We start from the raw sequence: 27,646 nt of genomic DNA on the forward strand, positions 1-27,646 counted from the left end.
GCAAACACCACAGAAGAAAGGAAGAGGAGATCAGTCAGGATTAAGGAGGATTAAAATGTACGCCCTCTTCAGTTATGACACCGGCTGACAGGTTTTGAGTCATTCACGTTTGCAGACGTTTAGAGTTGTGTTGGTAATTAAATGTTAGCGCTCATGTTGCCAGTGAAAGATGAAAAAAGTACATCCAGGCAATAGACCTTCCTATACAGACATGGAACTAACCCAGTCACATGCCTCCGTCTCCCAATGACACATGCGTGCATGCACACACACAAACACAAATACTCACATAGATACAAGCACACACACATACTTGCACATACCCAAACGTGCACATACAGTGCTGGCCAAAAGTATTGGCACCCCTGCAATTCTGTCAGATAATGCTCAATTTCTCCCAGAAAATGATTGCAATTACAAATGTTTTGGTAGTAATATCTTCATTTATTTTGCTTGCAATAAAAAAACACAAAAGAGAAAGAAAAAAAAGTCAAATCAAGTATCAATTTACACAAAACTCCAAAAATGGGCCGGACAAAAGTATTGGCACCCTTTGAAAAATCATGTGATGCTTCTCTAATTTGTGTAATTAACAGCACCTGTTACTTACCTGTGACACATAACAGGTGGTGGCAATCACTAAATCACACTTGCAGCCAGTTAAAATGGATTAAAGTTGACTCAACCTCTGTCCTGTGTCCTTGTGTGTACCACATTGAGTATGGAGAAAAGAAAGAAGACCAAAGAACTGTCTGAGGACTTGAGAAGCAAAATTGTGAGGAAGCATGGGCAATCTCAAGGCTACAAGTCCATCTCCAAAGACCTGAATGTTCCTGTGTCTACCGTGCGCAGTGTCATCAATAGGTTTAAAGCCCATGGCACTGTGGCTAACCTCCCTAGATGTGGACGGAAAAGAAAAATTGACGAGAGATTTCAACGAAAGATTGTGCGGATGGTGGATAAAGAACCTCGACTAACATCCAGACAAGTTCAAGCTGTCCTGCAGTCCGAGGGTACAACAGTGTCAACCCGTACTATCCGTCGGTGTCTGAATGAAAAGGGACTCTATGGTAGGATACCCAGGAAGACTCCACTTCTGACCCAGAGACATAAAAAAGCCAGGCTGGAGTTTGCTAAAACTTACCTGAGAAAGCCAAAAACATTTTGGAAGAATGTTCTCTGGTCAGATGAGACAAAAGTAGAGCTTTTTGGGAAAAGGCATCAACATAGAGTTTACAGGAAAAAAAACGAGGCCTTCAAAGAAAAGAACACGGTCCCCACAGTCAAACATGGCGGAGGTTCCCTGATGTTTTGGGGTTGCTTTGCTGCCTCTGGCACTGGACTGCTTGACCGTGTGCATGGCATTATGAAGTCTGAAGACTACCAACAAATTTTGCAGCGTAATGTAGGGCCCAGTGTGAGAAAGCTGGGTCTCCCTCAGAGGTCATGGGTCTTCCAGCAGGACAATGACCCAAAGCACACTTCAAAAAGCACTAGAAAATGGTTTGAGGGAAAGCACTGGAGACTTCTAAAGTGGCCAGCAATGAGTCCAGACCTGAATCCCATAGAACACTTGTGGAGAGATCTGAAAATGGCAGTTTGGAGAAGGCACCCTTCAAATCTCAGGGAGCTGGAGCAGTTTGCCAAAGAAGAATGGTCTAAAATTCCAGCAGAGCATTGTAAGAAAACTCATTGATGGATACCGGAAGCGGTTGTTCGCAGTTATTTTGTCCAAAGGTTGTGCTACCAAGTATTAGGCTGAGGGTGCCAATACTTTTGTCCGGTCCATTTTTGGAGTTTTGTGTAAAATGATAATTGATTTAATTTTTTTTTCATTGTCTTTTGTGTTTTTTCATTGCAAGCAAAATAAATGAAGATATTACTACCAAAACATTTGTAATTGCAATCATTTTCTGGGAGAAATTGAGCATTATCTGACAGAATTGCAGGGGTGCCAATACTTTTGGCCAGCACTGTACACACCCGCGCTTCCACACACACTCATGCACACAATAACATGCTACTTTGCAGAAACACACACACACACACACACACACACAGCTGTGTGTTTCTCTAGTTTGTTAGCCCTGGCCCTACATTTGTTGTGAACCCTACATCAAAGCTGTGCTGTCCTTGGATTAATGTGTTGAGCTAAAAGCTGCACCTCTGGCAGTAACTCTGAAGGGACCTGGAAGGCAGATCTTGCTGCAGTAGCTTTTTGCCTCCTGGGGGGCTTCTATTGTTTGGTGCATCAAGTTTAATTTGTTCCACACCTGCAGGGTTTTGCAGCAATAATTCAATTGATCTCACCTCATTTGTTACAGACCTGTGTCAAATCGAGTTTATTCTGCAACTGTGAGCCATGGAGCTTCTCAGAATGGCAAATCAGATTATTTCCAACAACAACTCACTATCACACAAATTCAATTAGAGAGAGTATCTGGATTACCCTCTTGGCTAAAAAGAAAAAAAAAAAGAAAAAAATAGAATCCAAGACTTCAAAGTTTGGTTCATATTTTTAGGGGTTTTCCCAAACGGATGCATTATCCAGCCCAAATGATCTCTCCTGTTGATATTGTATTTCAAAGGAAATGTCTCAGATGGGCTTGTGGGCGGAGAGGGGGCTGTTTGAACACAGTCTCAGAGAGACTGCCGCTGAGTGCAGTTTCAGAAAAGAGCCCCCCCCCCCAGTCCACTTCCTGTTGACGCCCCCACCTGCTCACACAACTTGCACCATATAGCCCCCCCCCCCCCCCCCCCAGGCTTTAGGGAATTGTACAACAACACCTTCTCATATAGTACTACCATGATCATAGACCAAGTGCATTGTGGGATGGGTACTGTATTTAAACTGTGATTGCATGCAGCCCCCTCTAGGTGCCATAGGAGCAAATGTGACAGCCAGAAGGCAGTGTTGGGCACCATAGTGGCAGAACAGGCCCATGATTAAATCCTTTGACTGGGGACCTGGGTCTTTAGCTCACTGAGCAAATCATACGCCCTGCTGTTAGGTGGGGATGATGACTGTGGCACATCTAGTTGATCGTGTGATGGATCCCCGCTCACGCATGCAAGAGAGATGGCAGGAAGGTCTCTCGTGACCCTGCCCCTTTACCCACAGCCGTTCTGAAAACCGAAACTGAACATGGGGAGACTTCCTGTTACCCCCTCCCCCTTTCCCCCAGTGCTGGAATTGCTGGTTGTACGGTAGGCTAACCTCACAGTGACATTCCCTGCCCTGGGGTGTAGGAAACGTCCCTCTCCCGTGACATGGCTCGGACTTGAACCCCAGTCAGGACGACAGCTTTAGCCAGCTGAGCCACTTGTGAGCCCTGTGTAGGTGAATTACCGTTAAAACTAAAAACCTTTTCACGGAGTTTCTGTAGCCTTCTGCTCTCTGACCAGTGCTAAAGCGACTCCTTGAACAGGTCTGCTGCTCCTATAATTCATTGAGGTGGAGGGGGTCTTGCACAAGGGGACGGTTACCCTGGAAACCATTGCCATGAATCAAAGACGTTCCCGGCTGACCACCAGTGGCTCATGTCACTGGCACAGAGACAAGTTTTCCACCGAAGGCATTTTCCACACCAATCAGAGTGGTGATTGAACTTCGTCAGGGAGCGCCAGTGTTTTCAGAACGAGTGCTCCTCACTCCCTGCACTCAATCGAGTCAGTCGTGGTAAATCTACAGGGGAAAAAAAAAAAGCCATCATCGTTTAGCAGCAGCAATCATGATGAATCCTGGAAGGAATGCTACCCTGTTCGGGGATGTTTGCGACATTGTCTGTCAGAAGAGCGATCACCACGCAGACGTGACACGGAGGAGCTGAATACACCTCTGTGGCTGTCAGGGTATCCCTCCAAGAGACACCCCGCCAAGGGGCACAGTGCAGAGGCTTTCTCCACCCGCTTACAGGCCTAGACTGCTGTCTGACCTTTCATCCCTACCCTCAGACGGAGGAGAGCCCACACCCCTCAACCCCACATATCACACACTCTGTTATTGCATTACCACTCAGACAATCCACTTCCTGTACCTAAAATGAGCTTCAGCTAATGCAACAATCCACACTCGGCACAAAACCTACACTCGGCTTCAGCTAATGCTGCCTTTAGCTCAACTGGTAACAACACTGGCCATTAGAGTTTAGTAGGCGCAGTACAGAATAGCGGTTAAGGAGTAGGACTCATGACTGAAAAGTTGTTGGTTCGATTCCCCACTAGGGCACTGCTGTTGTACCCTTGGGGAAGGTACCTAACCCACAGTAAATCCATCTGTATAAATGGTTAACCTGTCAGAAAAAAACCAAAACCGTAACCTACGTAAGTCACTCTGGAGAAGAGCATCTACTAAATGACAATAATGTAATGTGAATGCAACAATCCACACTCTGCACAAAACCTACAGGCAGCTTCAGCTAATCCAACAATCCATATTTCCAGTGCAAAAAAAGGGGTGGGTAGTATGTGTGTTTATGTGACACTGCTAGAAACCTGCAGTGTGTAAAGCTTGTCTGAAAGGGCGAGGGTTGCTGGTGATCTCTGGCCCGGGAACAGGAATTGCTGCCTGAAATCAGTATATGGACTGCTGGGTGATGGGGGGCTGGATTTTAACAATACCCCCCCACACACACACACCCCAACATCCATCCCAGTGAAGACACCTGTCCCGAGGGGGGAGGGGCCAAGTAACCCCCCGACAGCGCTGAAAAATGAGCCGGCACCCTGATGAGAGGGGTGGGGATAGCGGAGGGCCTAACTGCAATAAATCACATTACCACCTCCCTCTTCCTTCTCTCCCCCTCTCTCCCTTCCTCCCCTCTATGGATGGGCAGTATAAATCACTCCATGTCTGTTACTCCATTTTCTGCCTTTCTTTTTTCCTTCTCCCTCTCGCTCCGTGTGCAGAGACAGTCCTTAAACACACACACATACGCATACACATACACAAGGACAGAAACACTGTTTACCACAAACAAGTATACACACACATAAACTCAAACAGATGCACACATTCAGACAGGCAGGCACTCACACACACATAAACACTGTTTACCACAAACAAACACACATATTTACTCCGGGGGTGGGGGGGTGGGGTGGGGGGGTGTTCCCATCTCCATGGGGATGAGGAGAGAGGTCAGTGAAGACTCCTGCCCCCCCCGGGGAGGGCACAGACCAGGGGGGAGGAGTTTAAAATGCACTGGGTTCCCCTGCACCAGGCCACCCTGCCTGTCTCTGCTGCACCACAATTTCTCTTCCTGTGGGATCAGCAGAGAGCACAGCTGAAGCATATCCAACCCCCCTGGACCGTATTTCTGTGTGCTTACGCTGAAAGACCGACCAGACTCATCCATCAGAGCCTCCTCTGTTAAACGACTGCATTGCATTACATTACATCGCTGTCATTTAGCAGACTGTCTTATCCAGAGTGACTTACATAGGTTAACATACACTTTTTACATGTTATCCATTTATAGGCTACAGCTAAGGCAATTCTAGGTTAGGTACCTTGCCCAATGGTACAGCAGCACTTCCCCAGCAGGTATTTGAACCTGAAACTTTTTGGTTACGAGCCCTGCTCCTTACCACTTTGCTGCAGTGCCGCATTAAAAAAATGTTTCCACAGGTCCTTGTGTGTTCTGTCTATGGTGTTACACGGATTTGTTTTTAACGAGAGGACGAGAGGGATAGGGAGGGTAACAGACAGCGAGCACCTCCCCACCTAACCACCGCCCCCCCCAGTGGTTTCACCTCACCGCTCAGCTGCGGTAACGATCGCACACAAATGCAGCGTGCACCGCTCAGTGACAGGAGACAGTGTGGAAACGGTACTGACCCAGTCCTGTCAGCAAGGCCAAGAACATGCACAGCGCGGGCACCGCAGTCACATTCCCGGCCATAAAAACCCTGGGGGGTTGGGAGGGGCCTCGGGTCAGCCGCTGTGATATGGCGGGATGATGTAATGTCTGCTTCCTGACGTGCCCACCTGCACGTCTACCTGCACGCGGAGAGAGGCCAAGGCCCTCTGGATCCACGCCCAGCAGGGGACCTTTGAGCGTCCAGGTGAGAAGCAGGTGAAAGGGAACAAGAGGCAGGAAAGCCGTAAGAGGAGGACGGGTCAATCACGATGCCTGTGGGAGGAGCTTAGAGAGCAGGGGCCAAGTTTTTTCCTCTGAACATGTGCCACAAAAGGTAGAGCCTGATCTGCCTCAGTGCATTTAACTGTTCAAACTGCCATTTGCTTTACATTCCAACGTCATGCAGAGCCAAATTACTTATTACACAGACCAAAAAACGGCACAGACCTAAAACTCATTCATTTGATATTATACTTGCAAATCTTGTGAGCTAAGTGAACACTTATATATATGAAAAAACGACCCCCAAATTGCTTGCGCAAAATTATTTTCTTTAATTCCCCGATATGGAAAAAGCAGCCAAAAGAATTTAGTCATTTTGTGTTTTTTTTTTCATACTCGGGGCAGCACGTGAGCATTCCATTCTGGATCACGCGAGATGTCAAAGACTGTTAAATACCAAACAAATAACAGTTTTCACAACGATAAGAGTTAAGAATGTCGAAAAACTAACACCCAATTAATTCTTATCGGAGAATCTTTGATATTTTGTACAATTTGATTTAAACGGCAAAGGTGTATGGTCATGTGAAACTACTGCTTATTATTATTATTTTATTGTTGTTGTTATTATTACTGCATGACAAGGTTTTTTTTTATTTGGTAGCATGAAAAACATGTCTACCCTAAACTCAGCAGATTTGTATGTGTGGCTAAAATCACAGATGAAAAGAGCGCAGCTTGAATTTGCCGCTTGGCGCAGCTGTGTGTACTTTCTTCGCGGGACACTCCGGTCTAAAACACGTCATTTGCGAAATTTAGTTTGCGAAGTCGGTATAACCTTGCAAACGAGCGCACCGGCACCTCATCTTCCTCCACACGTACGTACGTTTCCTCTCGTCCACAAAGACTCGACCCCCCCCCCCCCCTTCCTTCCGACTCCTTCCCCGGTTTAAAGGCACCCCGGTATGTTTCTGGCAGTGTCCCCCCGTCTCAACTGAACCGCGATGAGAGTTTCCTAACGCAGGCGGGGACAGCAAACCAATTTCTTCAACCAAACTTTGTACGGGACCGCAACTTTTGGGGTCTCAAAAAAAACATCCCCTTATGTAGAATTTTCACAGTTGACTCTGCAGACGTCAGGTGGCATTTCTGACGAAGTTGTGGCAAAAGACAATGTTGTAAACCTCATTTGGGATCAAGCTGGGGAAAATGTAATCAGCAGGCGTTTGAAGACGGTGAAGAAAATGAAGAGTTAAGATTTGATCACCCGACCAGTGGCCGTCGCCATATATATACTGGGAGGGTCCCGTAAAATCAACTTCGCACATCATGGCGCTGGAACACGGACGCTGCAGTCCGCTTCCCCGTCTTTCCCTCTCCGATCCGTGAAATTTCCTGAACAACTTTGAGTTTTATCCGTGGATTGCGTTTTTTGCACCTCGGTCTGGGAGCGACCGTACCTCGATCACGCAAAACGGACAGAAGGCAAGCATTTAAACACAGTTTTGTTTAAAAAAAAAAAGGACTGGGATTTTTCTTGGATGTTGTCCTGAGTACGACTGCGTACGAGCTAGCCAAGCTAAATCCGGGAGAAATTGTTTGGCGGAACGAGGGGCGACCCGAGGGGCCGTGCGTGGAGGTAAAACATTGTATTTTTGGTGATCCAACTGTTTAAAAAAGTTACAGATTGTTGTGCATATGTCCAGCGGTAGCCACATAGCCTGTGCATGAACGTGTAGCTAAAGTTAGCTGCGCTAGGTAGCTCCCTACCGCTAAGCTTCATAGCTCCACAATGATGGAAATCGAGTATTTGTTGAGCAAGCAAGATAGCTTCGGCTAGTCTGGCTAATCTGTACGCAGCTCCCACAACTTTCAGTCCTCAGTATCAGTTTAGTTGGTTACTTTTTCTAGTTGGTCGGATTGCTAGTGTTAGCGTAGTAGTTATGTAATCCAGCTGGCCAGAGATCTAACTAGGTATATCTATTCATGGTAACGTGATTTAACGTTAGCCAGCCAGCGTTAACTAACCTGCAAAGCTGGCTGTTCTGCGATTTGTCCAGAGCCTTGTGCGAAAAAAAAGCTTGTCCGGCTAATTGCACCAAACGCAATTTAGCGAACTATGTGACGACTTCCAGCAATTCTATTACTTGCAGTGATCGAGGCAATGGAGCCAATGGGCAGTTTTAAATCACTGTGTTAACTGCGTCGCATCGGTCAGATTCGGTGGGAAAGTATGAGCTGACGGTAGCTAACGTTACATTCTGATCCAGTTTTAATTAGCTAACTAGCTGTAGGTATCGCATTTGGCTTCAGCAGTGGGATGCTTTACGGGATATGCGAAAGTATATCCATAAAAACACCCCTTCCCATAATTTCTCACGTATGTTAAAGAATAAGAGAAACAGTTGGTTCCGCAAACTAAATGGCATTTTCTTAGTCGCACTGTTAAGTCTTTCTCATGCTTTAACTCAAATCCAGCTAGGTTAGCTAGCTACCCAGACCTGCCATGCCGTCTCATGCGAGACTGTGCCTGATCTTACCGGTGAAACAAAGCGATCTGCCTCTTTGTTCCCAATCGAGGGGGCAGACGTCCAAACGCGCATTAAATGAAGTGAGAAGCGGAATTTGCTGTACCTACCGGCAATGGGGAGTCAATCCGATTAGCGCTAATTGTGAGGTAAATTGAGAATTAACGCCGAAGGCACGGCAGCGATGCGCCCGACTCCGGCTTAACAAATCGCATAATGACCGTCGTCACGAAACCTTGTTCAGTTTGTGTCATTTGTTTTAGTAACACTAGTGCTGCTGTGTTGTGCAGTTGGAGCTCTGTAAGATGACTGTATTGCGAACATTGTGCCCAACTAAAGTATTGAAATATTCTAATGAAAGCCGTGCGCCGTATACCGTGCGCAGACGGAATAGGCCTGCGGGAATGTACGGGGGGCTGCGACACACGTCGTTGCCTTCTGTCTGTCCGTGCAACCGGAGAGGTCGAAAGAGAAGCGGGACCGGGCCGTTCCTGCGTCCTCCCTGCACCTGGATCAGGGGCGTGATCTAGAGATAAGGCGCACCGCGGAATGCAGCCTGGCTCGAACTTTGAAACATTCATCAGATTTCTCTCTACCTGCAAGGAGTGGGCACGTTGGGTGTGTCGCTTCACATCTGAGGCCCCGGACCCGAAAAACCTCACCGCATTTTTGTCTCTCCTCCTCCTCCCCACGCAGATGCCGGCAGCATGGCGATAGCGGAGGCATGGATGTGACATGAGGGGGCGTTCTCGCTGCCACACAGGTGACCCGAAAGCGGGAGCGGGCCCTTCCCACTGACCGCCTCTGCACGAAAGAGCCAGACGGGATAGCGGTGCGGAGATGGACGAGGCGGCGCTGCTGGACCTGCTGGAGTGCCCGGTGTGCCTGGAGCGCCTGGACGCCTCGGCCAAGGTGCTGCCGTGCCAGCACACCTTCTGCCGGCGCTGCCTGCAGGGCATCGTCAGCTCCCGCGGCGAGCTGCGCTGCCCGGAGTGCCGCACGTTGGTGGACACGGGCGTGGACGAGTTGCCCAGCAACATCCTGCTGGTGCGGCTGCTGGACGGCATCAGGCAGAGGCCCCGGCGGCCAGGCGGCCCAGGGGGGCCTGGTACCAGCGGTGCCAACGGCGGCGGAGGAGGCACGGCCAGGGGGCAGAGGGAGCAGGGCAACACTGCCACACCCCTGCAGAGGGTCCAGGCAAAGAGCACCCCGGTCAGGGTGAGTGGGGCTGGGGGGGGAGTGAGGTAGACAGGAAGTGGAGGGAGGAGAGACCAGGCTTGTGTGCAGTTCTGTGACCAGTGCAAAACTGGTCACAGAACTATCTGGAAGGGAAACAGTCAGTGTGATTACAGCAGTCCCATCCTTACTCTACGGTCACACGGACAACACAGGAGGGAGACAAACCCGTCGCTTATGGGCGTTCCTGGCTTGTGGTTACTAGGTTACAGAACTAAACTCGGTAATATGTTTCACGTCGCCTTCACTCCCATTGGTAGTTGCCGTGTCGCATTGCTCAGTATTTGCATAAAATAGACCTCTAGTCTAGTCTAGACCCACCTAGTTGGCTTTGCAACGGCCACCTGTCTCTTGTCGCTTTAAATTGCCAACTCTTGTTGAAAATGAATGGCAGGCGGTCACTTTGTCTCTCTCCTATGTCGTCTGTGAAGACCGTAGGGTTCGACTTCACTAAGACCCTAGAGCAGCCTTTCTCAAACCTCTCCTGCAGGACCCCTTGTCCTGCATGTTTTAGATCTCTCCCTCCTGCAACACAGCTGATTCAAACGATCAGTTTGTTATTAAGCAGCTTCAGGAGTTCATAACGAGTTGATCATTTGAATCAGCTTTGTTAGAGCAGGGAGAGATCTAAAACATGCAGGACAAGGGGTCCTCCAGGAGAGGTTTGAGAAACGCTGCCCTAGGGGATGCGCGCGCGCGCGTGTGTGTGTGTGTGCGCGCGCGGGGGGTACGTGCGAGTCTATGTAGCATGTGTGGTGTGCTTTATCCCCAGTGAGGGTTCTACTGGTCTGATTTCCCAGCCAGCGGGTTGGCAGGTTTGTAGACTCGGGTGCCGTCGGCTGTGGATCGCAGTATGGGTCACGTATCCGGGTGCGGCAGCCATTACGAAGAGCACTGGGGGGAACACACCGCAGAGCAATCCTGTTAGTGGTGAGGCTTGAGCTTTATGAGGGAGGGGTTTTAACCAGTGTTCGAATTGCCCCGCAGCTCCCGGGGGGGCCCACCTTACGGATGGCACTCGGTACACAACACCATATAACCTTACCAAAATTACGCAGCCAACGACTACACACAGAAATACAGCCTAGGTATACATTGCCACGAGTGCTGCCACATCATAGCTGAACCTCTGCAACACACCATAATAACACACAGGTATCATAAATTATTACTAAATTCACCCGGAAGCATAAATGGAGAGATGATGCGGAAATGAATTGCGTCAGAGCAAATTCTGTATGTGAGGCAACAGTTACTCACAGCAATAGATCATAAACATCTCACTGTCAGTCACATCTGTTGACCAAAAATGCCACACACCATAACCACAAACAATAAGAAAATGCACCCAAATGCATAGAAAGATTACTATCACTATTAGTGCTGAACATAAAAGAAACAGTGTGTTGATATGGCTGCCTGAAGAGCAGGCTGAAGAAAGGATCTGTGCGGCATTAAAAAAAAAAGTTACAAGTCAAGGTGTGCACACCTCTTACTTCATTTAATTCATTTTCACTATTAGTGCTGCGCATCACAATTATTAAGCACAGAAATAATAGACTTTACAACATTCACATTGATTGACCGGTGCCACTGCCACACAGAAATACATCGTAGTATCTATTATCACAAAATTCACATGCCTTGTGTAGACATGACAGTTTCTTAAGAGGCCTTACTAATAGAGAGAGGAAGTAAAAAATGTCAAAACAAAAGCAAATTGACTTAACCATGTTTGGTTTTACCAAACGTGAAGTTGAAACAGAGAGGGAGGCGCAGGTTAGCAACCATTTAGCTAGCATGACTGAAACTGGCAGGACAGCCAGCAAACTATTAATATAATTTCTTCATTGTGCTTTACACGTTTGGTAAAACCAAACATGGTTAAGTCAATTTACTTTTGTTTTGACTTTTTTTTTTTTTACTTCCTCTCTCTGTTATTAATAATTTGGCATCTAAAGCTTGGTATTGGGTCAGGCGATTCACATCAGCTTGTCACTGGATCTTTTTTCAACTGCTAGCTAGTAGCTTGCAGGAACAAGCAACAGTAAATGTATGTGCGAGTGTGATCCTGCTACCACCAGAGAGTAACTGGTGAGCAGAAACAGTGCCCCTTGCAGTGTGGCAGAAAATTGCACCCAATGAGACAGCAATTTATCACACCAGTTATAGAATTAGTTAAAGAATTAAACCCCAACTTTGATTGCAACTGGAATTAGGGATGTCCTGGCCAGAACTAAGGGGGCCAGGCCATCCCGGCCCTCAACGTAATTCGAACCCTGGCTTTAACGGCACATGACTCAGGTGGACCGTCCAATCGGCAGGGCTCTCAAAGTGTCAGGTTGTCATGGCAGTGGAATCTGTTTTTGTTGGTTTGTTGCTTGTGTTTTTTTTTCCCCACTTGCTCCTTGGCAGGCTCTTTCAATCCGGCCTTTCTGCAAACACACAAACAGCTCTTTACTTCCTTTAATCAGATTTGTTTTTTTTCTGTTTCATTCTCTTTCTCGGTTTGCTGAGAAAAGTTTCCATCCTATAGGAGGGGTATCTTTTGACTCTGTTCACATTTCCTTGACTGCACTCTTGTCTTCACAGTGCTCTGTGTTAAGAAATGTCACCCTGAAAACGTGGAGTGGAGTGCTGCTCGTACACACAGCCTAGCTTACGGATGCTGGTTGCCTAAGAGCCTCGTCAAACGAGGTGCGTGGCATGCAGAATTCTGCCGAGCATGTGACGTGCAAGAGGCATTCTGGGACAGCAGCTTATTTTTTCCAGTTGGGGGAAAAATGTACACCCTTTGAATAGATGTTAACAGTGTGCCCCTCTTGGTAATACAGCACTACTGAAAATTATGATCACGATAATTTGTGATAAACGTCTTGGGATTTCTGCCCTTTGAGGGGTGAAACCTAAGGAGGGTTTAGCCAGCTTAGTATTCAATAATTATAAAAAAAATTATATATATACATTTTTTTTTTTTTTAGCAGATGTTAGCCCCCCTCCTCTGGAGGAGCTGTAGTTGAAGGCCGTTGGGATGGGGGGCAGGGGGAGCGGCTCTACTTGAGCCGTGGGTGTGGGGCTGCTGGTGGTGAGGATCCTTCACTGTCCTGTGAGGTGGCATTTGTGAATCCAGACGCTTAAACTTCGAAAGCTACTTTTTGCTTTGCTGTCATTCTCCTTCACACCATCAGTGACAAACTAGCGCTGTGACTCAGAGGACCAAAGATACAGAAAAGATTCAGCTTTACCAGGGTGTGCCCCAGGGGCCACAGGCTGTCCTGAGGCTGTCACTTCCTTCTGTATGCCAGGCCTTCGGGCCCCCTGCATGGTCTGTGGGCGCGTGTCTGTAGCTTCATCTTTTCAGGGGATTTTTCAGAAGTGAAAGCCTGCTTGACCTCTGACCCCAGCGCAGGAAGCAGTATGCGAGGGTGCTGAGTCACGGTGACCTCATGCTCTGTGTGCTTTTCCCCGCTGGCTGACCTCAGCGGGTCTGTGCTGAAACCCCTCATTACGGCCGAGTGACGCCCCCACGCTCCCGGGGAACATATACTTAACTGAGTCTTCCCATTCTGAGGAAGTCTGGGAAAACACCGTTAGTTTCTGTGTGTGTGTGTGTGTGTGTATGCGTGCATGTGGATCCCTGCATGTGAGTGTATGTGTGTGTGTGAGAGAAAATAGCAGCTGAGGATAGATGCGTGACTGCAGCTGGCCACGCCCTGTCTGCAAGCTTGGTCCAGGTACAGTTACCTGTCCACTGGGAGATATCACTGCTTTGTTCTCTTGGGAGGGAACAGTTTCTTGTCATGGGATCTGTCTGACAGAGACAAAGCTGTAGCGAGGCAGAGGCGAGCATGGGTGTGGCAGACACATTGTGGGTGTGGCAGAGATGGAGTGGGGGGGGTCTGGTAAAAGTGGGGTGATGCCCAATCAGCCCTGTAATGCTGTCTGTACCTAAATACTGCTGGTGCCAGCCTGGTTCCAGCTCTGCAGTGGGAAAGGGGTGTAATGAGCCAGCTTGGTTCTTGCTCAGTTCTGAAGTTACTTCTGTTGTCCCTGACAGATTTGAAGCCAAGACAACCAAAGGCCAGAAGGCACCTTACACCTGTTAGCTTGTTTGTATTGTCTCTCTCACACGCACACACACGCACACGTACTCACTCAGTTTTCAGGGATGAAGCTCTGTCTTTTTAGCTCATGACTGAGCAATGGTTAAAGCGTGGTGTTCAAGGCTGAACACTGAGTGTGACTTGTAGTGGAACTTGGGCCTGTGGGGGCTGTCCCTGTTCGTTGCCTTTAGATGGTCGTGACAGCTGTCGCTGGGACGGCAGTGTTTGGGAGCTGAGGCAGTTTCAGGGAGATCGCTGCGCTCTTGGTCGTGTGCAGTCAGTTATTGGCTGCATTGACTGTGGTGAGTATGGCTTAGAGACGACAGGACACACACGTGTACATGCCCTCTCGCACACTCATACGCTCTAGGGAAGGGTTCTTCTCCTGCTGCATGGAGTGAGCTGACTGCGCGCCAGGAAAGTTTCTGTGTGAGAGTGTGTGTATGAGTGTGTGTGTGCGCGTGTCCTCCTTGTAACACCCTCACGCTTCGCAGCATTTAGTCCCTGATCTTCCTCTCCTGTGTGGGCGTCTCCCTCTCTCTGGATGCAGCCTGCCTCACTAAAACGCTAATATCATCTGTGAGGCATGTAGCGGGACACAGGCGGCTTTGTGCGGGGGACAGAGGCTACTTTCTCCCTCGTATTTTTGGAGCGGGGGACCCTCGGGAGGTGTTGCCGCGGTGCTGAGAATTAGCAGGGTGTGACTGCGCCTGCAGCGCCAGCTATCAAAACTGCAGGAGGCAGCGGAAAGAAAAGGTTCAATCAGGTGATTATAATGTCACCATGGCGACCGGCCCGGGGAGCGTCTGCGGTGGGGTGGGGGGAGGGTGGGGAGGGAATTCCTGACGTGCGTGTAAGGGCGTGAGAGTTGGCTGGCGGTTTGTTTTTTTGTTTTGTTTTCCTTTTCTTCCCCTCTCCAAGCGGAGCAGCACTGATTCTTTGAGCTCCTCCCTAAACTTCTGTGCCCTCCCCCTCTTTTGGGCTGATTAGAGGCTGATTCGAAGTCTCTTTGCAGGTCTTTGCTTGCTCGGTTTGCAGGTGTACCAGGTGTTGGGCTGTGTGTCTGCGCAGGTTTGCCCAGCAGGTACTGTGCATGCTGGCAGGGAGAAGCGTCTGCCTCAGCTGTGGTCTCTCACAGGTGTCTGCACAGTCAAACGGAAATGAGTGCACTCTCAGGCGTCAGAGTGAGAAGAGCATTGCTCACTTTTCTGTCTGTTGTAAAATGGTGGATGTGGAGCAGGAGGGCAGTGCTGCCCCCCCCAAAAAAAAAAGCTGCAAGCAGGCTCTCCACTCACTGCTGTGCTTTTCACTATAGTCTTGGGTGGATAGTGCAGACTCGCACTGCCCCCCACATGGTATGAAAGCTTCGCCCCCTCCCTGCAGTGTCTCAGAGCCCCCCAGCCCCCCACCCCTCCTGCAAAGCCCCCGGCACTGTGCTGCCCCCGATGGAACTTCTGTCTGCTGTCAGTCACTGTGGAAACAAGAGGCCTTCCATGCCAGGGGGCCTCCTTTCTGAGGGAGCCTATGACCGGGTGCTGAGTGTTTGTACCCATCCTCTGTCCCTCTTGTGGCGATGCCCCACAGGTGGCGATTCCACCTGCCCATCCAAGTCAGGACAGCCAGGTCTGGGAAACGCCTGTTAAGACAGACAGACAGACGGGCAGATAAGGAAACGGGCACACAAACCGAGGTGGGCATTTCGGCCGAGCGTGTCGGAGAGCAGAGGGTGCGGCCGACTCATACCCTCCTCCATTGAGGCCGAATCTTCTCCAGCATCCAGCAGTGTTTACCCTTGACGGACAGCTTCTCACCGAGATGTGTCAATAACGTGTCCATCTCCACACACTAACGACTCCACTGTGTTCTGCTCGTAAGCTGCTCTTCTGCCAGAGCAGATGCTTCAGCGAAGCGCGCTGCCTGAAGATGGGTTTTTCTGGAGGCGGCTAGCCCTGGGGAGTTGTGGGTAAATAAACCGCCATGTGTGGCAGGTAAGCAGCTCATGGGATGGCGCGTGTCTCAGCAGCTGGAGGCATCTGAAGCCTCTGTTCAGTGGGTCGCTCCCTATCATATTCCTGGTTTTAAATGCTCCTCTGTATTTTCAATGAAATAGTCTTCATTCCACAGAACGGTGGAGATTCAGGCTACTTTGCTGCTGCTGAGGTCTTGCAGTGGACCAGGGAATGAGCAAACCAGCACAATCTGGAGGAAAGAGAAGTACAGCATTTTTTTTTTTTAAAGGGCTGTCACTGTAAACCAGCTGTAATCACTGCTGCTGAGCAGTTGAGCAGTTTTCTTTAACCCCCAGAAGTGAAATGTAAGCACCAGGAGTCATGTGACGCTGTCTGCCATGTCTGCACTGTGACACCCCCCCCCCCTTCATTTGCTGAGAATTCCTGAACTCCTGCACAGGTCACAACCTCTGCCTGCCGTGACCTCTGGCCTGGCGGCTGCCCTCGGTGTGCCTCATCGGGGCGGCTCGTATGGGGTCGGGTCGTCACTGCGGGGTTCAAGGCTTTCGAAAACTTGCCCCTTGATCCCCATGTCTCATCAGTCTTTCGTGGGAGTGTGGGAGGGGCCGTGGCGGTGACTGATGTGGGGGGTCTGGGTGGAGAGGGGGTGTGATTTACACACTGTCTCTCCACAGGGGAATGGGGAAGGGGGCGTTTTCACGAGTCAGTGATGTAGATGCCTGTCGGTGTTGTGGTGTGTGTGTGTGTGTGTGTGTGGCCATTTCCCTCTGTCACAACTCCATTTGTATTTGTGTTCCTCCTCAGTACCATGGCAATGCCCTCATTCTCCAGGGTGTGTGTGTGTGTGTGTGTGTGTGTGTGTGTGTGTGTGTGTGTGTGTGTTCTCTCTGTGACTCACTGGTTTCAGGTGAGCTTGTTCTCTCCAGAGGGCAAGGCGAAGGTGCCCCCCTCCCACTGCGTTCCTCAGGGTTTCTACCTGCCATTTCTGCAGTTCAGAACCCCCCCTGCCCCAGGCCTCCAGCTTCCCTGAAGCTTGTGGGTAAACGCCCCCGAAGCCCTGAGCTCTCACTGCTTTGCAGGTGTCTTGGGGATTGGGGAGATGGGTATTTTGAGAGTGCTATTTCTGGAAGTGTGTGGAGTTTTTGTCCTTTCCTGCCTGCCATAGGGAGTGTGTTTACAGACGATTCAGGTCATGACAGCCTGGGCTGTGTGCTCATTGTTCAGAAGCCATCAGGAAGCTGGTGTGTGTATGTGTGTGTGAGTGGGTGTTTTTTGTAGTGTGGTGTAATGTTATAAACATAATGTTTCCCACTGCGCGCACGCACACACAGGTGTTTGCAAAGACAGAACTGAAGATCAGCATTCTCAGATTAATGCAGATGAAATGCTTCATGAAGTCTTCATACATGTTGAGTTTCAGAAATGCAGCTGGATGCTCTGCAGTTGTGTAATAACATTTCTCTCTCTCTCTCTCTCTCTCTCTCTCTCTCTCTCTCTCTCTCTCTCTCTCTCTCCTTACCCTTCTCTCCCGGATGGCTTTGGATGCTGCATGAACAGGTAAGCCCATATTTAATATTATTTTTGGTTCAGTTTTACTCCATCCCACAGCAATGAGGCCCAGCAGGAGCCTTTAAAGCGGTGGCCTCCAGCCTCCATTCTGAGGAGGTGCCTCCCGCCTCCTCCTCCCCTCTCTGGAGAGGTGGGAGCTGCCAGTTACCCAGTGATGATGAGCCGGGCATGTGTTTGAGAGCAGGGTGCTGTCTGGGCATTGGGGTGAAGTGCTCTCTGCAGAAGGTGGCATTTCTCATCCACTTGTGCCCCAGGAAACCTAGTCAGCTGCATTTTAGCACGAGAGCTGGACATACACAGCTCTGTGTATCGGATAACAAAATAAGTCCCCATTGTAAGCTGAACTGTATGAATGCTCAGACCATTCGTTTTGTGGTTTTGGTGCTCTTAAACATGTAACACCCGCTAGCTCCGCCCCTCCAGAACCAGGTGACCAATTGGGTGGTAGATCTGTAGTGACTGGGCCTAGAGAGCCCTGGCTCGGGCTGCAGTCCTGTGGTGTTAATGTCCCAGAGCTGTCTGCGGTGTGCTGACTTTGAGCTGGGTTCTGGAATTGACGGGGCAACATGCCGTCACACATACACAAACATGTCCTGTTTGAGCATGGTGGTAGCTCTGGTCGTGACATGACATGGGTGGTTTTGAGCTGTAGGGGTTTCCCCCTGTGAAGTGGCGGCAGTGTAGGATAGTGGTTAAGGAGCGGGACTCATAACCGAAAGGTTGCCGGTTCGATGCCCCATGGGGGCACTGCTGATGTACAAGGTACTCAACCCACAATTGCCTCAGTAAATATCCAGCTGTATAAATGGATAACATTGTAAAACCCTGTAATTGATGTAAGTTGCTAGCGTCTGCTAAATGCCTGTAATGTAACATGAAGTCAAAGTGGGCATGTCCTTGTTCTGAGTGTAGAGCCCGGCTTGAACCCGACCGTGACACTAGTGACCAACAGTGACCGGGAGCTCACAGGCGGAACACATTGGCTTCATTCCGCCGGGGATAGGGGTGGGCACGTTTGCAGGGGCTTCGGTCCCATTAGCAACAGTGAGCCTTGCTGGTCGATCGGGCGCCTGTGGTCCACGTGCCAAAGCTGTATACGAAATGTCTTCCTCCGACTCATCTCTGTGCTGGCTTAGCTTGTGGACCGCAGTGCGAAAAGAAGCAGCGGCTGACATCACGTGTCCCGGAGGAGGGCACATGCCTCTCCATGCTCTCCCGGATTGGCAGTGGGGGTTGTGCAGTGGGACCAAACATCGATGATGAAATTGGACATTCCAGAATTCGGGGAATTGGCCATTCAAAATTGGGGAGAAAATGGGGGCGGGGCATGTCGTGCTTTTGCGGAGGATTATGTGAAATGCTGTTTTTGTGTTTGTAATAAAGAGCGGGGTCTTTGAGAAATGTGTTTTTGCTCAGAAGGATCATGGATGTGCTTTGTGGATGCTGGGCTGGGCTGGGGTGAGGGGGGAGGGGGGTTGAATAGCAGGGTTGTGTTTTTACTGAAGGGAAATTTACTGTGGCTTTCCCTCCACAACTCTGACCTTTTCAGGTGCCACTCAGTGGCCAAGACAAACACAGTCCCAACTCTCCTACACAAACTCTCTCTCTCTGCCCCTCTCTCTCCCCCTCTCTCCGTCTGTTCTGCTCTCTCGCTTCCTCTCTCCTCCCTTTCCCTTACTCCTTCTCCCTGGCCTCAGCTCTTTGTTTTCATGCTCTTCTTGAGTTTAAGATGTATCTTTAATTCCTTTACTGGGAATATGTGTTTCCAGTGCTGTGAAGGGGCTATGAGAGCAGTGATGTCATCAGATTGTGCAGTGATGTCATCATCCAGGGGTGGAGTGCAGATCATGCTCCCCAGGCTCTGAGCTGAAGAGAGAGCTGGTTTTACATAGGTCTCGGACTCGGGTTGCCATGGCACTGAGTGACAGAGCTGGGGGGGTTGTCTACAGCATCCACCTCAACCTTCAGACACAAAACTCGTTTTGTGGTTTTGGCATGAACAGAATTCCACGGCAGTAAAATATTTGGTGTAGAAGTGGTTCCTGTGTGGTTCGGGTGCAGTTCTGTGCTGGATCGATCTGGTTTGAATGCGGTTCTCTGCTAGTTTTTGTGGTTGCTGTGTGGTTGTGGTCTTTGTGGTTGCTGTGTGGTTCGGATGCAGTGCTGTGCTGGATCGATCCGGTTTGAATGCGGTTCTGTGCTGGTTCGATGTGGTCTTTGTGGTTGCTGTGCGGCTTGGATGCAGGTTATTTGGAGACGTGTGCGGTCTGGAACTGAAGCTCCACGCATGCTTGGTTTCTCCATTAGCATTTGGTAGTGAGTGTTAGCGGTGTTAGCGCACAGTCACCGGGGGAGGCCTGCTCAGCACTGCAGGAAGCGCGCATTATCAGGGCAGCATACAGTGTTGGGGTGGGGACAGCAGCTGACAGCCCAGCGTTATGCTGGCGAGTGTGTGCGAAAGCAGCATGTGTACTGACACTCATAAAGGTGGAAATGGGAGGCATCAGCGGGAGTCAGTAAGCACCACAGGACAGGGGGCAGCGGTAGTGATAAGGCCAGCTCGCTTTCTGCAAGATCGCCCCAGTCCAACAAGGCATGACACGCCGGCCTTAAAGCACATGGAGTGGACACGCAGCGGGGCATGCTGGGAAGTGTCTGTCGCGGGGTGGGGGGGGCGGCTGGGGGCTTTAGGAAGCACAGTCGAGCACTGTCCTTTGCGCTGCGTGGCCAGCCTGCCTGTTAATGAGGGGAGTCTGTGCTGCTGGTGACAGTGCTCAAGGTGTTACCATTTGGGAGAATTTGGCACCAGGTACAGAGTGCTCATGCTCTTTAAGAAGCTTCCGCCCCCTCGGTCTCCCTCTTTCCCTCATAACCTCCTGAGGTGCTGATTTTTTTTTTTCAGTTACCATGGTAACCAAGAAGGCATGGCGTGACAGCTTTAAAATAGTTGCCATTGTCTTGTCAGAAAGTGATGAGTTCAAAGGAAATGTCGTGATCAGGTTACTAAAACTGACTGACTGGTAGGCATGTCACGATATCAGAAATTTAGTAGTCGATACCAATACCAGTGAAATTCCACGATTCTCGATACCCAATTCGATACCACGGTAAAAAACAAAAACAAAACAATAAATCCCATCTACTTCAACATACACTCCTTTATTAAAACATTTGAACATTACAAAAAAAAACTGTGGCATGTAGTCTGCAAGAAGTAAATACAAATAAACAACTATTAACATTACAAAAAAAGACATGGCATGTAGCCTTAAAGTATTTAAAACAAACAATACTGTGCTTAATTACAAACAATCAACTTTTTATGATACAGCATTTCAATTGCAGTACCCAGCCAAGACATGAAAAAATATGGAAATAATAAACAGGCCTATATACAATAATAAAAAGTAACAACTATTAACATTACAAAAAAGAACAGTGGCATGGTATTTTCTGTGCCTCTGAAAAGCTTCTGATATGGTTGGCTGTGTATGTGTATGCTGACTTTGCTCCTGCCTCTCCTGGCTGATACTGTGAAATTATGAGGAAAATTGAGATTTCAGTTATCAGGTATAGCTCAATGACTGTAAGAAAACGGCAGAGGCTGCACACACAGTGTACTAACACACACACACACCTCTATATACTCAGAGTGCAAGCAGTAGTTTAAATTTACTGACATGGTGACAGACCATTAGTCCGGAAATATTTAAAACGCTAACATTGTATTTTGATGACAAATGACACAGACTGAACGGTAAGGACAGTAGCCTACTATTACAAGCTATGGTTACATTACGTTGGCCACACTGTAGCCTTTAGCGTTTAGCCATTGCAAACTTCATATGGAACATAGTTGGCTACACAGCAGTGCCAGCTGTCTCAAACAGAAATAATGGTAACGTGTATTTCAGGATCGCAAGGACAACACTTTGGATACGTTGTTAATGTAACGTTAACTTGAATTGAAACTCACTCACCTTGAATTCTTTGAATAAATCTGGATGTCTGTCTTTGAGGTGCTTCGCTAAATTGGAAGTGTTTCCTCCTTTCATCTGAAAAGTTTGATGGCACCATTTGCATACTGGTTTTTGCGAATTTATTATTAATCCCTGATGATCCGCCTTGAACGCAAAGTACTTCCATACACGACTCTTACTGTTTTCCTTTTCGACGAGTCGAGGCGGAGCTGTCGCTGCAGCTGCACTTGTCTCCATCTTCCAAGTGTTGTTCTTCCTTTGGCATTTTAACGGCAGACTAGAACACTTCAGAATTTAATTTATTGCCAACTAGGTTGCCCCAACAAGGATTTTTTTTGTATGATAGTGCTCCATACAAATACATTACTAAGTAAAATGAGTAGTAAAAGCAACAAGTACTGAAAAACAAACAGGTGTATATGCTGCCCCCGTCAGGTCCGGAAGAATAATATCCCCGATACCTACGGTACTGTAGAAGAACGAGTAGCGTCACATTTTCAGATTTTTGGCATCGACTTGGTACCGAAGCATCGTTTCTCGTGACTTCCCTACTGACTGGAGGTGTATAACACTGTATAAGGGTAATATTACATGATGTATTTCAAAGAGATTCTTCTGTACAACAATGTGATCAAAGTACATTACATTTCAGCTTATTGTTGTCCATATGTTACTCCTTTTAAACGAGTCAGCCTAAGTTTTTAAAAGAGTAATATATCAGCTCTGATTTCACTTGTACATTTAATGGAGGGTTAGTAAACTGTACATCATCCATTGTAAAATTTCCTAGTTCACCGTGACCTATTAGTAACAATTGGTGTGAATGAGATTTTTATTGGCTGGTAGGGCCTGAAGGGGGGTGGGGGTGGGAAGGGGAAAGAGAGGGCAGAGGGAGAAAGAGAGAGATTCTGGAGATGAATGAAGGGCCCAGCACTCTGGACTGCATGAATGAATGCACAGGAGAGAGAAATGCGGTTCAAAGCCCAAAGTGAGCACAACACTAACTTTAATCAGCAAAGTCAGTTTCATGACCAAAGAACCAGCTGTGCTTGTATGTGGCATTAAACCTCTCAGCATTGCTTACTGGCCCTGGATAAAGTGAGCTTTACTGAGATTTCACACATCATAGAGAGAAGGACCACACAGAGTGTGAGTGTGCAAAAGTAAGTGTGAATGTGTGTGTGTGTGTGTGTGTGTGTGTGTGTGTGTGTGTGTGCGCGTGCGTGCGTGCGTGAAAGCGAGTGTGCTTGTGTGAGAGAGAGAGACAGTGAGTGAGTGTGCGCGTGTGTATAAGATGACTGTATTGGTTGTTTCGCTGCACACAGATGCTGTGTGTTGCCTTGGCACTCTTCCACGCTGGCACGGTGCCCTGCCAGTATTAATAAGCTTTGTTTGTTTGCCATTTTCGATGTTTCCAGACGGCAGCCAGAGCTACCGGCTGCTGGCAGCTAACTGTGCCGGCGCTCTCTGGCACAGCGGAAGCCACACCGACACCGTTAGCCGTGTGATTCTCCCTCTGGATCCACGTTGGTGTCTGAGCGAAAGTCCCAGAGGCCTGGCAGAGGTACGGTCACCGTGTCAGAGCTGAAAGGGAAGGGGGAGGGGATGTTTTGTCATGGGTGTGTCACATGCTCACTGGGCACTGCGTAGCTTTTACACGCTGGGCTGTAGGGTGCGTTTCCCGCCTCAGAGGTCAGAGGGCAGCAGCTCAGCTTGGTGTGGCCATCTGGGCCCGCAGTCCACCCAGGTACCGCTTCAGTGCTTTATGAAAACCACATGCTGTATCTCTCTGTGTAGGGGAGGCGGGTCAGAGGGCGGGGTCTGCTGGGGGAGCAGGGAGAGAGATGGAAAAAGGGGAGTCTCACAGAGCACTGCGCATGGGGTCCAGCCTAGCGGGGCACTCGCTGTCCTGCTTGTCTACTTCCTGCTTGTCTACTACTGGCCCGTTCCCTACCTGCTTGTTTCCTCCCCTTTTGACTGCCATTACTGCTTGCGACCTGGGTGGAACTGGAACCAGGCTCTACCTGGTCCAGGAGCCCTGTGTGGGCGGTGGTTCTTCATGGGAGAGACGAGCGGGAGAGACGAGCGGGAGAGACGAGCGGGAGAGACGAGCGGGAGAGACGAGCGGGAGAGACGAGCGGGAGAGACGGGGCGAGGGCGCGCGGGAGAGACGAGCGGGAGAGACGGGGCGAGGGTGCGCTCTCCTCCCTCTCCCTTGGTTGGGGTTTGTCTCTGGCTGGTTTAGCACTGCCTGTGTGGAAGTGTGTGGGCGTGGCTGCAGGCGGGGGTGGGGGAGGGTGTGTCTCGGTGTTAATGAGGCTCAGGGCTCTTGGCTGGGGGTCAGCTGCATAACAACGCAGACCGCATTAGCATCACAGTAGTAACGTGCAGGCTGTAAATACGGCCATTAAAACCCAGCAGGGGAAGTGCCACCGTTAACTGCGGAGCCGGAGTGGGGTCGAAGTGGAGCCAGAATAGAGGCTTCAGCGTTTCTCCTCTTTGCTCCTCATTTCACTTGTGCCCTCAGCGCAGCTTTCAGGTAGACTTTTTGAAAAGGGGACATATCAATGGTGCTAAATATTTTGTCAGGGAATGGGGGTTTCGGACAGCCAAATTGGTGAATCTAGAGAAAGACCTTGTGTGAGTGCCATGTTCATCATGGGACTCACATTCTGCTTTCTGAGGCTGCGTTAGGCTGTGCTGTGCTGTGCTGTGCTGTGCTGTGCTGTGCTGTGCTGTGCTGTGCTGTGCTGTGCTGTGCTGTGCTGTGCGGGAGCAGTAGGCTGTGCTGTGTTAGACTAGAGAGGCAGGCTTTTAGCATCTCAGATTATCAGAGACTGTAGCTAATGACCCACTGCCCCCCACCGCCCCCCAACTGTGGCTTTTATAGCATTAGCAGCAATAAGCAGTGGATTACATGGGTGTGATCTCATGTGAATTCTCACACACACACACGCACACACACACACACACACACACACACACACACACACACACACACACACAACCCCGCAGGCTCAAAAATTAACAGGGGGTGATAGGTTCACATCCCAGGGGTTTTTCTGCTTCTGTCAGTGGGCGTGTGTGTGTGCATGCATGTGTGATGGAAGCGTGACTGTTCTGCCTCGGTCTGTGGGCTGGGGCGGGGCGGGGCTTAATATTCATGAGGCACTTCCTGGAGATGTGAAAATTCAGGCTTCAGGCTGGAGTGAGACAGTGATAAGAAAAAGCAGCTTTTTCCTCTATGCTCCCTCTGCTCCTCTTTATCTCTCTACCACTATGTTTCTCACTGTCTGCCCCCATCTTTCACTCTTCTGCCCCCTGTCCCTCTCTCTGATTGTGCTGTAGGTCTGAGCCTCCCCGCTCAGTGACACTCGTTGATTGTGCTTTGTGGTTGTGAGGGGCCTTTTCCCGTTGCGGTGGGAGGAAGCGGGAATGTTCGGAGAAGCATTAGGGTTACTGCGCCATCCCTCTGCCGGCTCTGTGTGCCGTGTTTATTCTCTCAGAGGGTTTCTATGCCAGTGCTATGGCTTTTTCCTTCTCCTTTTTTTGGGTTTTGATCAAATGCACACCCGGCGACCCTCTCTCCTTCTCTCCCTCTTTTTCATTATAAAACTGTCATAGCTGTAGAGTAGGTTCAGGATGGGACTGTGTGTGTGTGTGTGTCTGTGTGTGTCTGTGTCTGTGTCTGTGTCTGTGTCTGTGTCTGTGTCTGTGTCTGTGTGTGGTTAAACTGGAGTTAAACTTTGTTACAATCAGAGGTGTCAGGGATCACTGACAGGTCGTGGGGCAGGAACCCCCTGAATGGGGGCGGGGGGGTGCATGGCCATCTTTTAGGAGACAGTGATGGTCGGGTGCTGGAGAGGGGGGAGTTGTAGGGGGCTATATGGCTACTCTTTTCTACTCTGTGAACTCTGTTCTCCCCCCCCCCCCCCCCCCCCCCATCCAGGAGGGGCTACCGAATGCTGCCAAACACCTCATTAAATTACAGCATCTGCAGAATGTCACTGACCTGAGTTCAGCCTCTGCTGCTGAGTGGGAGAACGTCTGCTCTGCTGTCACTGATCTGAGTTCAGCCACTGCTGCAGGAGACAGCTCAGAGCTGCTTCTCTGTCTTAGGCCCTGCTGTACAGGGAAGCCTACCTAAAACACTCATTTAGGGTTTGTGTGAGTTTTTTAAGTTATTATTCCAGAATCCTCCATGTGTTTGAGCTGCACCCCCCTCTGTCGCAGGGATTTGAGAATGGTGGTGGATTTTCTTTTTTTTCTTCATCACAGATGGATTTGCTTTGGATGACTGACCCCATTAACAGCAGATGCTGAATTAGGGGGTAAATAACAGGGTTTATCTGTTAAAATAATGTGGCTTATTAAAGTCTTTCAAACGGTTTAAACAGACACCTTTCCCTGGCTTGCGATAAGTGCTGGGACTGCTCTCCTCCCCACCCCCACCCTCTTCTCTCTCTCTCTCTCCCTCTCTCTTGCGCTCCTCTCCCCTCTCTCTCTCCCTCCCTCTCACTCTCTCGCTCTTCTCTCCCCTTTCTCTCTCTCTCTCTCTCTCTCTCTCTCTCTCTCTCTCTCTCTCTCTCTCTCTCTCTCTCTCTCTCTCTCTCTCTCTCTCTCTCTCCCTCCCTCTCACTCTCTCGCTCTTCTCTCCCCTTTCTCTCTCTCTCTCTGTCTCTGTCTGTCTCTCTGTCTCTGTCTCTCTGTCTCTGTCTGTGGTGGTGGTGGTGGTGGTGGTGAAGGGTGAAGTGCCTCTGAGGTCTGTTGTTGTTGTCTTCTGCGTGTGCCTCACAGAATGGTTCCACTTTTACAGAGGCTGTCAATTATTCAAGCCCATGCAGCGGTGGGCTATTTTTGAAGTGTGCTTTAGGGTGTTCCATTAGTGCAGTTTCAGACCCAGGGTACTGACAATTTGCTATAAAAATCCTGCCCCCCAGGGGTGTGTGCAGTGGGGAGTCACGCTTCATGGATGGATTTTCACCTTGTTCATATAGATGGACTCATGATGGGGAGGGGAATTCCTCTGACTGGATGCAGTGCACGATCTTTCACAGAGCTGCATCTGTGATCACGGGCAGTGCACGATCTTTCACAGAGCTGCATCTGTGATCACGGGCAGTGCACAATCTTTCACAGATGCAGCGCTGTATGGATGCGCTCGTAGCTCTAGCCCTGTCAGCCCAGTGTGAAAAGGCTTAACTGTAGGGTTTATTTGCAGCAGAACAGAAGACGCCCTCGTCTCACTCCGAAACCTCGCGCATGTGGATAATAGCAGTGTCCGGAGCTTTATCCACAGTGCATCTTGCTCTTCTCCTGGGCTTTACCCTTTAGCCCTCCTGTTCTCTCTCTCTGAGTCCCGGATCAGGGAGAGAGGTCTGGGGAAAGCTGAGTAGGCCAGACCAGACAAGGTACAAGCTGGTAGAGACACGAGTGCATTAAACCATTAGTAGACAAAAGGGAAGTGCCTTGTGCTTAGCAGTGGCTGTAGAGAGGGCCCTGAGGTTGGGGATTTTTAGGGGGGATGAGGGGGGGTCGGGGGCTCAGAAAAGGTCAGTCGGTTGGATATAAACAGGCACTAGAGTGCCTTTCTTCATCTCACATTCAGCCACTCAGCTCACTTAGAGGAGCCAGGCGAATCATACCATTCCCGCCTGCTGGGGGGGCTGGCGTTTTTCTTCAGGTCATTTCATTTGAATGGCGTGGAAGGGGGAGGGGCAGAAGTGGAAGGGAGGGAGGGAAGAGGCAGCTCAAATCTTCCCTGCTCCGCCCCTGTGGGTTTCTGCTGGCTGTAGCCATGGCAGTCCGGCTGAGCTACGTGCCCAAACAAACCAGTCTCCTTGGTTACTGCCGGAGTGAGGGAGGTTTGCCCAAAGAGACAGCTCCCTGGCTGGCTGACAGGATAGCTCTTTTCACCTAAAGCAGGACGACTCGCCTGCCCCGCCGCCTCAAACAGCAACTCTTGGTTGCATGTTTGTGCTGTTGTTTCCCTGGGGTCCTGTTTCGAGAGTGCACAGAGCCCCAGTGTTTTCTTTGTTTTTCTGAGTTCTCTTACCAGTGGGATCCATGTGTTCTTACTGCACAGCCTTCCCTGACGGTGTGGATTCACTCTAGTGTTCCTGAAGGTTCACTTTCCTGAACGTCCTGAATTTAAACAAATTGTCCCTGAGTTTCTCT

The 27,646-nt window shown here is 49.5% G+C and overlaps 1 protein-coding gene across 3 annotated transcripts in view; it reads left to right on the plus strand.

The window, feature by feature from the left end:
- The first annotated feature begins 7,417 nt into the window (after positions 1-7,417).
- Positions 7,418-27,646, plus strand: part of sh3rf1 (SH3 domain containing ring finger 1) — a 38,888-nt gene continuing 18,659 nt past the window's right edge. For 2 of the 3 annotated variants that reach the window (XM_036521514.1, XM_036521515.1), the window contains exons 1-2: positions 7,418-7,722; positions 9,308-9,829. In XM_036521514.1, coding sequence (XP_036377407.1) covers positions 9,452-9,829 — 378 coding nt within the window. In that variant the 5' untranslated portion in view covers positions 7,418-7,722; positions 9,308-9,451. Of the gene's footprint in view, positions 7,723-9,307; positions 9,830-12,471; positions 12,545-27,646 lie in introns of those variants that run through there. The other variant, XM_036521516.1, reaches the window with a different exon arrangement.

This window comes from Megalops cyprinoides, chromosome 2, assembly GCF_013368585.1.
Source record: "Megalops cyprinoides isolate fMegCyp1 chromosome 2, fMegCyp1.pri, whole genome shotgun sequence".
Classification (NCBI taxonomy): domain Eukaryota; kingdom Metazoa; phylum Chordata; class Actinopteri; order Elopiformes; family Megalopidae; genus Megalops; species Megalops cyprinoides.